Source organism: Panthera onca, chromosome E1, assembly GCF_046562875.1.
Source record: "Panthera onca isolate mPanOnc1 chromosome E1, mPanOnc1 haplotype 2, whole genome shotgun sequence".
NCBI lineage: Eukaryota > Metazoa > Chordata > Mammalia > Carnivora > Felidae > Panthera > Panthera onca.
Window position 1 is genome coordinate 11,120,951 of NC_138352.1, and position 13,006 is coordinate 11,133,956.

Sequence of the window (13,006 nt, forward strand, 5' to 3'; positions counted from 1 at the left end):
CCCTACAACCTATACCTCTAAGAGATAAATCTTCCTAAGAACACCACCTGGCTCCTCTCTCTTTTGGCTCCTACCCACCTCCCAAATTTTATTCCACGCTATCTTTCTACTAGAATTCCCTGCCTCAACCAACTAATCTATTCGCTATTCTCTAAATCCATCAAGAATACTGGCAAGTACACCTGAAACTAATACAACACTAGATGTTAACTGGCATTAAAACAAAAACTTATAAAGGCCAAAACCAAACCAAACCAAACCAAAACAAAACCAAAACAAAGCAAAGCACACCAGCAAACTTCCAGGCCATTACTAACACTGTTCTCCCTCTTGGGCTATTTGAGCGTTCTACCCTGCCTTCGATGCGTTCAGAACCATTGCTTTCTAGAACTCTACCCTTACTGATCAAGCTCTTTTCTGTATTTTACTCCCTTGGCAGAAACCCCTGTGTAGTTACTTTTAACAGCTTTACTGAGGTATACTATACATCACATAAAATTCACCCATCATGGGGCACCTGGGTGGCTCAGTCGGTCAAGCGGCCGACTTCGGCTCAGGTCATGATCTCACGGTTCGTGGGTTCGAGCCCCGGGTCGGGCTCTGTGCTGCCGGCTCGGAGCCTGGAGCCTCCTTCGGATTCTGTGTCTCCTTCTCTCTCTGCCCCTCCCCAACTTGTGCCCTGTCTCTATCAAAAATAAATAAATGTAAAAAATAAATTTTTTTTTTAATTCACCCATCGTACATTTTAATGACTTTGGTAACTATCACCACCATCCGCTTGAAAACATTTCCACCACGCCCAAAATGTTCCCTCGTGCCCGTTTACAAAGAAGTCCCACTCCCTTCCCCAGGCTTAGGCAAACACTGCTGTTTTCTAGCTCTACAAATTTGCCTTTTCTAGCCATTTCATATAAATGGACTCACACAATATACGGTCTTAAATCTGGTTTCTAGCACTTAGCACAATGTTTTCGAGGTTAATCTGTGTAGTGCAGCATATATCACTAGTTCATTCCTTTAAATTGCCGAATAGCATTTCATTGTACGAATTTATCTCATTTTATTAATCCATTCACCAGCTGATGAACATTTGGATTACTTCCCATTTCTTGCCTCTTCATAGATGCAATGCTGCTATGGACATGCACATACGTGTCTGTGTGTGAATCTTCTGGACACACTCGTTGAGAGTGGAATTCTAGATCATAAGGTAACTTTATGTTCACTCCCAAACCCTTCCAAAGTGGCTGCTACCATTTTACATTCCTTTCAGAGACGTACTAGGATTCCATTTCCATGCATTCCCACTAACACTTGAGATCTTTTTCTTTTTTTTTGACATCGTCTTTCTTATCGTAGCTCTCCTAGTGGTTGTGAACTGCTATCTCCTTGTGGTGTTTTGTTTTTTTTTTTAATTTTTTGTTTATTTATTTATTTTTGAGAAAGAGACAGAAAATGAGTGGAGGAGGGGCAGAGAGAGAGGGAAAGAGAGAATCCCAAGCAGGCTCCGCACTGTCAGCACGGAGCCCAATGTGAGGCTTGAACTCACAAACCTTGAGATCATGACTTGAGCGGAAAGCAAGAGTCAGAGGCTTAATCGGTTGAGCCACCCAGGTGCCCCTCATTGTGGTTTTGACTGTATTTTCCTAACGACTACAGGTAGTGAGCATCATTCTATGGGTTTATCAGCCATTCCTATATCTTCTTTGGGGACATACCTATTCAACTCGCTTGTCCATTTTAAATTGGGTCGTCTTAACACTGTTGTTAGGGACGCCTGGGTGGCTCGGTTGGTTGACTGTATGACTCCAGCTCAGGTCATGATCTCACCGGTGGTTTGTGAGCTGGAGACCCGCATCAGTCTCTGTGCTGACGGCTTGGAGCCTGGAGCCTGCTTCAGGTTCTGTGTCTCCCTCTCTCTCCATCCCTCCCTCACCCACGCTCTGTCTCTGTCTCTCTCAAAAATAAACATTAAAAATAAATAAATAAATACTGAGTTGTTAAAGTTCTTGGTATATTCTAGATGCAAATCCTTTATCCATGTGTTTTGCAAATATTTTCATTCAGAAGATGGCTTGTCTTTTCATCTATCTTAATGTTTTCTGAAACAGAAACATGTTTAATTTTGGAGAAATCCAATTTATCAGTTTTTTCTCTTCTGGATAGTGTTTTTGGTGCTGTATCAAAGAACTCTTTCCCTAATCTGAGTCAAATAAATAATTTCTCCTGTATCTATATCTTCTTTTAGGGGTTTTACAGCTTTAGTTCTTACATTTAGGTCCATTTTTCTAAACAGCTTTATTGACATATAATTCATACACCTTACAATTCACCTATTTAAAGTACACTATCCAGCGGCTTTTTCGTCTATTCACAGAGTTCTGCAACTATTCACCATGATCCTATTAGTGGACATTTTCATTATCCCAAAAAGAAACCCATTAGCAGTCACTCCCCATTTTCCCCTCCCCCAGTCACTGACACTCACTAATCTACTTTGTCTCAATGGATTTGTCTTTTGCAGACATTACGAATAAATGGGATTATTCGATGTATACCATTTTGCATCTGGCTTTTCACTTAACATGAATGTTTTCAAGGTTCATCATGGTGCAGCAAATACCCTGTTATTGCCAAATAAAGTCCCATTGGGTGGACTTGTCACATTTTATCAGTTGTTCCATTTGCCAGTTGACGGACGTTTGGGTTATTTCCACCTTTTAGCTATTACGAAAAATGCTGTCACGAACATTCATGTACATATTTTGGTGTGGATTTTCCCCATTTTTCTTGGGCACATATATACCTACGAATGGAATTGCTGAGTCATTTAAGGAACTGTCAAACCGTTTTCCAAAGCAACTGTGCTATTTTACATTTCTACCAGGAGGGTACCAGAATTTTAATTTCTCTACATCCTCACCAACACTTATTATTTCTTATATTGATTATAGCCACCCTAGTGGTTGTGAAGTGGTATCTAACTGTAGCTTTGATTTGCATTTCCCTAATGGCTAATGATGCTGTTTTCATGTGCTTATTTTCCATTTATGTATCTTTTTTTGGAGGAATGTCTATCAAGACCTTTGTTCCTTTTTTAAGGTTTGTCTTTTTCTTTTTTTCTTAATTTTTTTAATGTTTTATTTATTTTTGAGAGAGAGACAGAGCATGAGCAGGGGAGGGGCAGGGGAGAGGGAGACAGAATCCACAAAGCAGGCTCCAGGCTCTGAGCTGTCAGCACAGAGCCTGACATGGGGATTGAACTCACAAACTGCGAGATCATGACCTGAGCCAAAGTCAGAATGCTTAACCAACTGAGCCACCCAGGCGCCCCAGGTTCTTTTTCTTATTGAACTGTACAAGTTCTTTATATATTCTTGATACAAATCCCTTAACATATATATGAATTGCAAATATTTTCTCCCATTCTGTGACTTGTGTCTTCATTCTATGATCCATTCTGAGTTAATTTTTGGTGATGTAAGAAAGAGTTTAAGTTTATTGTTACTATTATTTTTTGCTTGTCATTATCCAAATGTCCCAGCACCATTTGTTGAAAAAAACCATTCTTTTCCTGTTGATAGGTCTTGGTACTTTTGTCAAAATCAACTGACCATGAACATAAGGTTTTATTTCTGCCTTAAAATTCTGTTCCATTGATCTATATGACTTTTGTTGTGCCAATACCACACTGTGGTTTTATAGTAATTTTTTAAATTGGGTAGTGCAAGTCCTTTAACTTTGTTAGTCTCTTTCTTTCTTTCTCTCTCTCTCTCTCTCTCTCTCTCTCTCTCCCTCCCTCCCTCCTTTCCTCCCTCTCTTCTTCCCTTCCTTTTTTTAAGATTTTTCAGGGCACCTGGGTGGCTCAGTTGGTTGAGCATCCAACTCTTGATTTTGGCTCAGGTCATGATCCCAGAGTCATGGGATCGAGCCCTGCATCAGGCTCTGTGCTGAGTGCAGAGTCTACTTAAGACTCTATGTCTCCCTCTGTCTCTGCCCCTACTCCACTCGTGCTCCGCCTCCCTCTATCTCTCTCTCAAAAAGAAATGTTAAACAAAAAAAATTAAAAAGAGAAAAAGAATCAGTTGGTCAATTTCTTTAGAAAAAGTTTGTTGGGATTTTGACTAAATTTTTAGATCAATTTGGAGAATATCGGCATCTTGACAATACTGAGTTTTCCAACATGAAGTGTTTAATTACTTAGATCTTTTAAAACTTCTTTAGTTAAAGCATCAATCTCGGTAACATTGTAGAATTTTCAGTGTACAACTTTTTTACTTTTTTTTTTAAAGTTTATTTATTTATTTTGAGCCACAGTGTGTGCAAAAGTGTGCAAGAGTGAGCAGGGGAGGGGCAGAGAGGGAGAGAGAATTCCAAGCAAGCTCTGCGCTGCCAGCACAGAGCCTGAACCAGGGCTCAAACTCACGAAACCCTGAGATTATAACCTGAACCAAAACCAAGTGTCAGACACTTAACTGAATGAGCCACCCAGAAACTCGAGGATGAATTGCTTTCTTTCTTTCTTTTAAAAAAAAAAAATTTTTTTTTAATGTTTATTTATTTTTGAGAGAGAGACAGAGTACAAGATGGGCAGAGGCAGAGAGAGAGGCACAGAATCTAAAGTAGGCTCCAGGCTCTAAGCTGTCAGCACAGAGCCTGATGCTGGGCTCAAACCCACGAACCACAAGATCATGACCTGAGCCAAAATCCGACACTCAACCAACTGAGCCAGCCCGGTGCCCCAGCTTTCTTAATTTCATTTTCAGATCATTCCTTGCGTGTAAAAATGCAATTGATTTTTATATATTGGTCTTGTATGTGCAATCTTCCTAACTCATTTATTGATGGTAGTAGTTGTGTGTGTGTGTGTGGAATCCTTGGTACTTTCTCATACAGGATCGTGTCACCTGTGAACAGAGTTTTACTTCTTCCTTTACATTCTGGGTGCCTTAAAAAAAATTTTTTTTAATACGTACGTGTGTTTATTTTGCCATACTAGTCCGAATCTCCAATCAACACTAAATGACAAAAGCAGACATCCTTGCCTTGTTCCTGATCTTAGCAGGAAAGCATTCTGTATTTCATCATTAAGTACGATATGAGCTGCGGGCTTTTCAGAGATGCCCTTTATCAAGCTGAGGAAGTTCCCTTCTATTCCCAGTTGGCTGAGTGTTCCTCATCTTGAAAAAGTTGGATTTGTCGCGTTTTATCTCCATTTATTGAAATAATCATGTAGTTTTTATTTTTTATTCTACTAACATGATATATTAACATTAACTGATTTTCAGATATTAAACTAACCCTGCATTCCTGGGATATATACCTCAGTTGGTGACGGTAGTCTGCATTCTTACTTACCTCTGTATGCCTGCATTCCACCTCTGACAGTAGATTATAAGCACTGAAATTCTGGAAGAAGCATAATTTTTAAATAATGATTTCTAAAAGTTATAACTTTTAGATTTTTTTTTTTTTTAAATAGGTTGTGGGGCACCTGGGTGGCTCAGTCAGTTAAGCCTCCAACTCTTAGTTTTCAGAGGCTTGGTTTCGGGTCAGGTCATGATCTTGCAGTCTGTGAGTTCGAGCCACATCTGCACTGTCAGCACAGAGCCTGCTTGGGATTCTCTCTCTCTTCTCTCTGACCCTTCCCTGCTCATGCTCACTCTCGCTCTCTCTCTCAAAATAAATAAATAAACTTAAAGAAAATTTTTTTTTAAAAAAGAGGTTTTCACAGCACAAGTACTCTTTCATCAACTAAAACCTCGAGCTTAGCACCTACTTCACAAGAATAATTAGTTAAAATAGGAAGCCACTATAGTTGTAACTTTTATGTGTCTTGGCTGGGCTATCATGCCCAGCTGTTTATCCAAACGTTAATCTAGATGTTGCTGTGATGGTATTTTGTAGATGTAATTAACATTTACAATTAGTTGACTTTAAAGAAATTACCTTGATAATGTGGATGGGCCTCATCCAATCAGTGGAGGACTGTAAGAGCAAAAACCGAGGTTCCCCAGAGAAGAAGGAATTCTGTCTTAAGACTGAAAGAGAAATCCTGCCGGAGTTTCCAGTCTGCTAGCTTGCTCTACAGATTTCAGACTCATGACTACATCAATTCCTGTCTGTTTCCAGCTTGCTGGCGGGCCTTATAAATTTTAGACTTGCCAGCTCCCACAATCACAGAAGACAAGTCCTTAAAATAAAAAGCAAACATAAAAAATAAATCTTTTTATTTTAAGGAACATACATATATTTTTTAAATATACATATATCTCCTATTGGTTCCGTTTCTTTGGAGAATCCTGACTGATACTGCCACCAAATAGCTTGTGTTGTTAATACTCCCTTCTGTGACCCATATCATGAATTCCAAAGTTGATTTGAGAGCTATCCTGCTGCTTGCCAAAGGAATCAAAATCACTGAGCACAAGGATCAGAATCTATATACTGGTGCACAGTACAATGCATGATACATACCAGGTGCTCAGTAAAGGTACATAAATGGTAATAAACAGAAAGAGAAAACATGCTAAAGAACAAAAGGATACAACCACCATCATATAAGGAAATCAAAGGCCCTAAATCTTAGAACAAAATCGAGAAGTAAAAGAAATCGGTCTGCTTTTAATGAAGTATAAATAAAACAAAAACACTGGAGGTTTCAGGGGCACCTGGGTGGCTCAATTGAGTGTCTGACTCTTGATTTCAGCTCGGGTCATGATCCTACAGTCAGGGGATTCTCTCCATCTTTCCCTCTGCCCCTCTCTCATACTCTTTCTGTCTCTCAAATAAAAAATAGAAAATTAAAAAAATTAACAATAAATACTGGAGGTTTCAAGAGGAAAATCACTACATTTTAAGTGTTTGAAAAATAATGCTGGCATTTGAACTCTTGACCTTGATGACCTTCATTAAATGGAGGAACGTTTAGGTTTTTTATGGTATTCAGTGTATTTACTATGAATTTCAGATTATTTTCTTTTTTTAATGTTTAGTGCAGGGGAGGGGCAAAGAGAGAGAGAGCCTATCAGAAGTGGCCTCTATGCTGACAGAGTTCATGACCTGAGCTGAAGTCAGTTGCTTAACCGACCGAGCCACCAGGCACCCCAAGGAACTTACTTAATTTTAAAGTTATCAAACGGTCCCAGAACTGAACAATTCTTTATTTTGTGGTGAGTTACAGATTTTAAACTCCTTGGCTTCGAAACTAATATTAAATTGATGTTCCTAAAAACTAAGAGAAATTGTTATAACTATTTCACAGACAAGAGGCGTTATCCATGCTTAAAAAACTGCTCTTGGGGCACCTGCGTGGCTCAGTCGGTTGAGCATCTGACTTGATTTTGGCTGAGGTCGGGATCACAGGGTTGTGGGACTGAGCGCTGCTTCTGGTTCCACACTCAGTGTGGAGTCTGCCTGGGATTCTCTCTCTCTCTGCCTCTCCCCTGCCCACACTTGCATGCTCTCTCTCTAGCTCAAAATAAATAAACATTTAAAAAATAAATAAAATCTTTGGGGTGTCTGGGTGGCTCGGCTGGTTAAGCAGCTGACTTTGGCTCAGGTCACGATTTCACGGTTTATGGGTTCAAGCCCCACATCCAGCCCTGCGCTGACAGCAAGCAGTCTGGAGCCTGCTTCAGATTCTGTGTCTTCCTCTCTCCCTCTGCTCCTCCCCGTCTTGTGCTCTTTCTTTCCAAAATAAATAAATAAACAAACATTAAAAATGTATACAAAATAAATAATAAAATCTCTACAAAAAAAAAGGTTTAAAAAAAAAGGTGCAGAACAGCCTAAATAGCATGTTATGCTTGTATTCGCACAAGAAACTGGAAGAATTCCAAAGAAACCAAAAATGGTTACACAGGGATGGGAGGAGGTGTATGGGGAGAAACCGGGTGATGAACAGAGCAGTGAGAACAAGACTTTCACTTTATGGCTTTTCATTCTTTTAAACTTTGAATCATGTAACTTAGATTACTTATTCAAAAAATAATTATAAAACAATTTAGGCTATCTCTCTCTAAAAAAAAGAAACTTAATTTTTTAAAGAAACTTCAGTTTCAACATGAAATCAGCTGTTTCCAGTAATTTCTAAAAAAAATTTTTAGGGGCGCCTGGGTGGCTCAGTTGGTTTAAGCGACCGACTTCGGCTCAGGTCATGATCTCGCAATTTGTGAGTTCGAGCCCCGCGTCGGGCTCTGTGCTGACAGCTCAGAGCCTGGAGCCTACTTCAGATTCTGTGTTTCCCCCTCTCTCTACCCTTCCCCTGCTCACGCTCTGTGTCTCTCTGTCTCTCAGAGCGTTAATAAACGCTAAAAAAAAATTTTTAATTATTTTAATATTTACTTTTGAGACAGAGAGCGAGAGACACAGAGCACAAGGGGAGGGGGGGCAGAGAGAGGGAGACACAGAATCCAAAGCAGCTCAAGGCTCTGAGCTGTCAGCACAGAGCCCAACACGGGGCTCGAACCCACAATCATGACCTGCGCTGAAGTCGGATGCTTAACCGACTGAGCCGCCCAAGCGCCCCTGTTCTCAGTAATTTCTAAATGTTTCTATTCCAATGAGCGTACAAAACTAAGGGGTTCCTCTAAAGACACAAACAAAAGAAAGCAATTTCTGCCAGGCACTGTAACTATCATCACAGGGCCAGATGACACAGTTGCTTTCTGAAACTCTTCCACGGGCAGCAGAGTCTGAGACTTTCCAGGGAGTCAGGGCACGGTCTCAGTTTAGCTGGTCACCTGGAGAAAGCCGACTCTGTTATCTGCTTTGTCCTACTATCAGTACTGAAGATAAGAAGGCTTAAAATCAACCCAGTCTGATTCCTCAACAAGGACGGGCCTTTGAGTTCTGTTTCAGTCCTGATGCAGAGCAGCCTCCTTTCCACAAGTCAATTCCTTTGCGAAAGGCAGAGGCTGATGGCTTAGAAAGAAGTGCCCTAACTTGATGGGTGACCTGGCCAGACTAATTTACGTCTCTGGACTTCCACTTTCTTACCACCCACATGAGTGGGTCTTGGGCCAAATTCTCTCAAAGGTCCCTTTTCAGGTCTACAATACTATCGTCCCCATAAAAAGCCAAGTCAGGGAGCGCCTGGGTGGCTCAGTCGGTTAAGCGTCTGACTTCGGCTCAGGTCACGATCTCGCGGTATGTGAGTTCGAGCCCCGTGTCGGGCTCTGTGCTGACGGCTCAGAGCCTGGAGCCTGTTTCCGATTCTGTGTCTCCCTCTCTCTCTGACCCCCCCCCCCCCCCCGTTCATGCTCTGTCTCTCTCTGTCTCAAAAATAAATAAATGTTAAAAAAAAATTAAAAAAAAAAAAACAAAAAAAAAGCCAAGTCAGTTTAAAGATCAGATGAAGGGTGGGAAATGTCTCCAGACTAGAGCATAAATGCAAGTTCATGGAAATTCTCAAGTCCACAAAGATGTGCTGGCTGGGACATGAATGTTCTGGTTCTTATCTTCTGTGTTTTATCTTCAACACAAATAATTTGGCCCTTTTGCTGTAAAGATTTCTCACATATATAAGTTCCAATTAGAAATGAGCTACGAATGGGGCGCCTGGGTGGCTCAGTCGGTTGAGCGGCTGACTTCGGCTCAGGTCACGATCTCGCGGTTTGTGGGTTCGAGCCCCGCATCAGGCTCTGTGCTGACAGCTCAGATCCTGGAGCCTGCTTCCGATTCTGTGTCTCCCTCTCTCTCTGCCCCTCCCCCGTTCATGCTGTCTCAAAAATAAATAAATTTTAAAAAAAAATTAAAAAAAAAAAAAAGAAATGAGCTACGACTACTTAGCACTTTTAAAAGACTGGTGGAGTGGAGAGGATTATTTCAGACTGTCAGCACAAAGTGTGCTGCATAAGGAAAGTTTTAGTTTGGGGATACCTAGGTGGCTCAACTGGCTGAGTGCCTGACTTCGGCTCAGGCCATGATCTCCCAGTTCGTGAGATCGAGTCCCGAGACGGGCTCTTCACTGACAATGTGGAGCCTGCTTGGGATTCTCTCTCTGCTCCCCCCCCCCCCGCCTCTCTCTCTAAATAAATAAATAGACTTAATAAACAAACAAATCTTTTTAAAAAGTTTTAGTTTGGTCCATTTTCCTTTTATGGTCATCACCCAAGACTCATACTTGTATTAATATCCTTTGGGGAACCGCCTTCTAGAGATTTACCCATGCTAATTCCCACACGTGAAAGGAGGGTGAATCCTCTTCTGAGACTGCAAACTCTACTGAAAACTCCAAGCTCAGCAAAACATGTTCCATACTCTGATCAATAAAAGCTAAGTGATTTCGGGGGGGGGGGGGGAGGGGGAACCCCCACAAATACTTGTGCATATTTCTGTCCATTAAAAAGCAAAGTGCATGCTTCTATGGGCATTTTTTCATACAGTCCTAATTAGCTAGAGTTTTCTTAAAACACTAGAGATCCCGCAGCTTTGTCTTAGACTGTTCTAAAACGGCTCTTAATCATATTCAGCAAGGATTCATGCTTTGGCACAGCAGCAGCAAGAAACAGGGCTGGCAGACATTCTGCAGGGTGCAGGTTCATCGTCTGGTCCCTGCTTCCACCTGGCACACACTGGACACACTGCTGAGAAACCAGCTCATCTCATTAGCATGTCTTTACCCTGAGGCTCCCATCCTGACACCTCTCCAAGATCGCCCAAAGCCTCATTAGGTCCCAGGCCAAACAGAAGACGGTAGCCATCCGTCCCCCAGAAGCCTTGGGAAAAAGCAATGAAAAATCACGAGCAAAGAGGTCATGCAGCAAGCAGTTCAGAACTGGCTGCTGCTCAATCCACTCGGGATCCTCTCCCCCTCCCTGGCAAAACCCTCCTCCACCTCCAACGCTTAGGGCACAGCCCAGGGGCTGCAGACATCGCTCTTTTCAACGATTCTGACCACACACACAGTAACTTCGAGACATTCTAAATGCCTGTGCCCTGTCCCCTAGCTCTCCCCATTCCAAAAGCCAGGCCTGCCGCTACTCTGGCAAAGCGACAACCCGGGTGACTCTGATACTCAGATGCCCAAACGTTTCTGTGAAACACTTCTTTCTGCTTCTGACAGCTTCCTGAAAAGCGCCAGCCTGCAAACGCATTCTGGGCCTCCATCCTCCCGCAGGCAATGGAAGCTTTCCGCGCCCCCCCCCCCCCCGCCACTCCACCCCTCCCCGAGAAACCTACTTCAAACCTTGCGTCCGCGCCTCCCTCTCCAGAGGCCTGGATGCGCGGCCCCCGGCCCTCGGCCCCGGTTTCGGACGCCAGGCCCGCCTCACCTAGCCCTCAGCAACCCCCCCGGCGGAAAGGGCGCACCGGGCGCCAAGAAGGGCCCCGCGGGCACCCCGCCCCTCCGGAGCCGCAGTCCCCGCCGCTCGCGTCTCTGTCACCGGGCAGACGGCCTGCAGGCCGCTCGCGTCCTCGGGCGGCGGGCCGGCCGGCCACCGCGGCTACCCCGCCAACGGCCCCGCCGCACCGGCCCACAGACCTCCCCACCCCCCCGGCCCCGGGGCGCGCCCAGCCCGCGCCCGCCGGCGCTCACCGGACTTGGGCGGGTAGCGGTACACGGAATTGGACGGGATGTCCACCTCCTCCACGCCCGCGTGCTGCCGGCTCGTCAGGGCCCCCATGGCGCTGCGCCCGCGCCGCCCTCTCGCCTCACCGCGGCCGCTCGCCCCGCGCGCGGTGCGGGGGTCGGCTGTCCGCCGCAGCCGGCTCCGCCTCGGCGCTGCGGCTCTGGCGGCGGGGAGCCCCCGGCGCGCCGCGCACCATCCTCCGCCGGGCCCCGCGGCGGCGCCTCTGCCGACGGGGGGGTCTGCGCGCTGGGCCGGGGGCGCAGCCGCCGCCGCCGCCGCCGCCGCCGCCGCCTCGGGCCGCGTGATGTCAGCGGCAGCTGGAGCAGGGGGCCCGAGGCGGCCGCGGCCAATGGCGGGGCGGGGCGGGACGGGGCGGGGCGGGGCGGCGGCGGCGCGCCAGCCAATGGGCGGGGGGATGCGGCGCGAGCGGCTGCCATCCGGGCGCGGGGAGACGGCCGGGGGCTCGCGGCCGCGGGCTGGGGCTGTGGGCTGCGGCTCCGGCTCCTCCGACCGCCCGGCCCGGAGCCTGCTCGCCGTCGACCCAGACACCTGAAGGCGGCGCGAGGCCGCCGGGCGGTGGAAAGGCTGCTCCAGCCCCGCCCCCGACACGAGCGAGCCGGCGGCCAGAACCCCGCAGAGGGGCGTCCCCAGCCGCAGCGGTCCGAGCGCGCTCCAAGCAGAGGACGGCGTGGCATCGGCGTCTCTCTCGCCGCCCCCCACGCTCACCGCGCCTCTGCTCTAAAGTGCCCTGCTGATCCCATCTCCCAGGGGCCGGGGAGATTACTCAAGACTGGTGACCCGCTATGAGGGTATCGCCATGCCTCTCACGTAGCTCCTTTCGGAGCGCCCAACTCTGTACATGCTCCCTGTGGGTCCCTGAGGCGGCTCCTGCAGCTTCGAAGTTCGGAGAGCATCAACCCACGTTAAGATCCAAGACATCCAAGCTCTGATTGCACCTTTTGGGGGCCTTTGAGGACTGCGTGCGCGAAGAGTCAACGCAGGGGAAGGCGAATGGGGCCAGGCAGAGCAAGGGGCCTCTCTTGATGAAAACACTTAAGACAGTGAGAAGCTGGGCAGAAGGCGTCATTCTAAAAACTTAATTCTAGACATTTGTATTTTAAACCTTTTATTTTATTTGTGGGTCGGGTGTTTTGTTATGTTTTTCTGAAAAGGTGGGCTGATCAGCAGAAATTTCAACTGCCAAAATATGACTTCAACAACTTTTCACGATGTTTAAAGTACCGTGTGGAGTGTCCAGTTCCCTTGACTAGGTTTGCAAAGGCTTTTTATAGCCTTTCCTGGTTATGTTTTGCGTTGTTCATTGCCCTCTTTTGGTGCTAAAGGCACCTAGGACAAGTTGCCTTGGTTTTCTCCAAGGTCCCCAGGATGGCAGGAACATGTCTCTGTTATTTATGTTGACTGATGCTATGAGG

At 45.6% G+C, this 13,006-nt stretch overlaps 1 protein-coding gene across 3 annotated transcripts in view; it reads right to left on the reverse strand.

The window, feature by feature from the left end:
• Window positions 1–11,921, reverse strand: part of RNF157 (ring finger protein 157) — an 82,337-nt gene extending 70,416 nt beyond the window's left edge. For 2 of the 3 annotated variants that reach the window (XM_081791112.1, XM_081791111.1), the window contains exon 1: window positions 11,540–11,921. In XM_081791112.1, coding sequence (XP_081647238.1) covers window positions 11,540–11,627 — 88 coding nt within the window. In that variant the 5' untranslated portion in view covers window positions 11,628–11,921. The remainder of the gene's footprint in view (window positions 1–11,539) is intronic. The other variant, XM_081791110.1, reaches the window with a different exon arrangement.
• Between the last annotated feature and the right edge of the window lie 1,085 nt (window positions 11,922–13,006).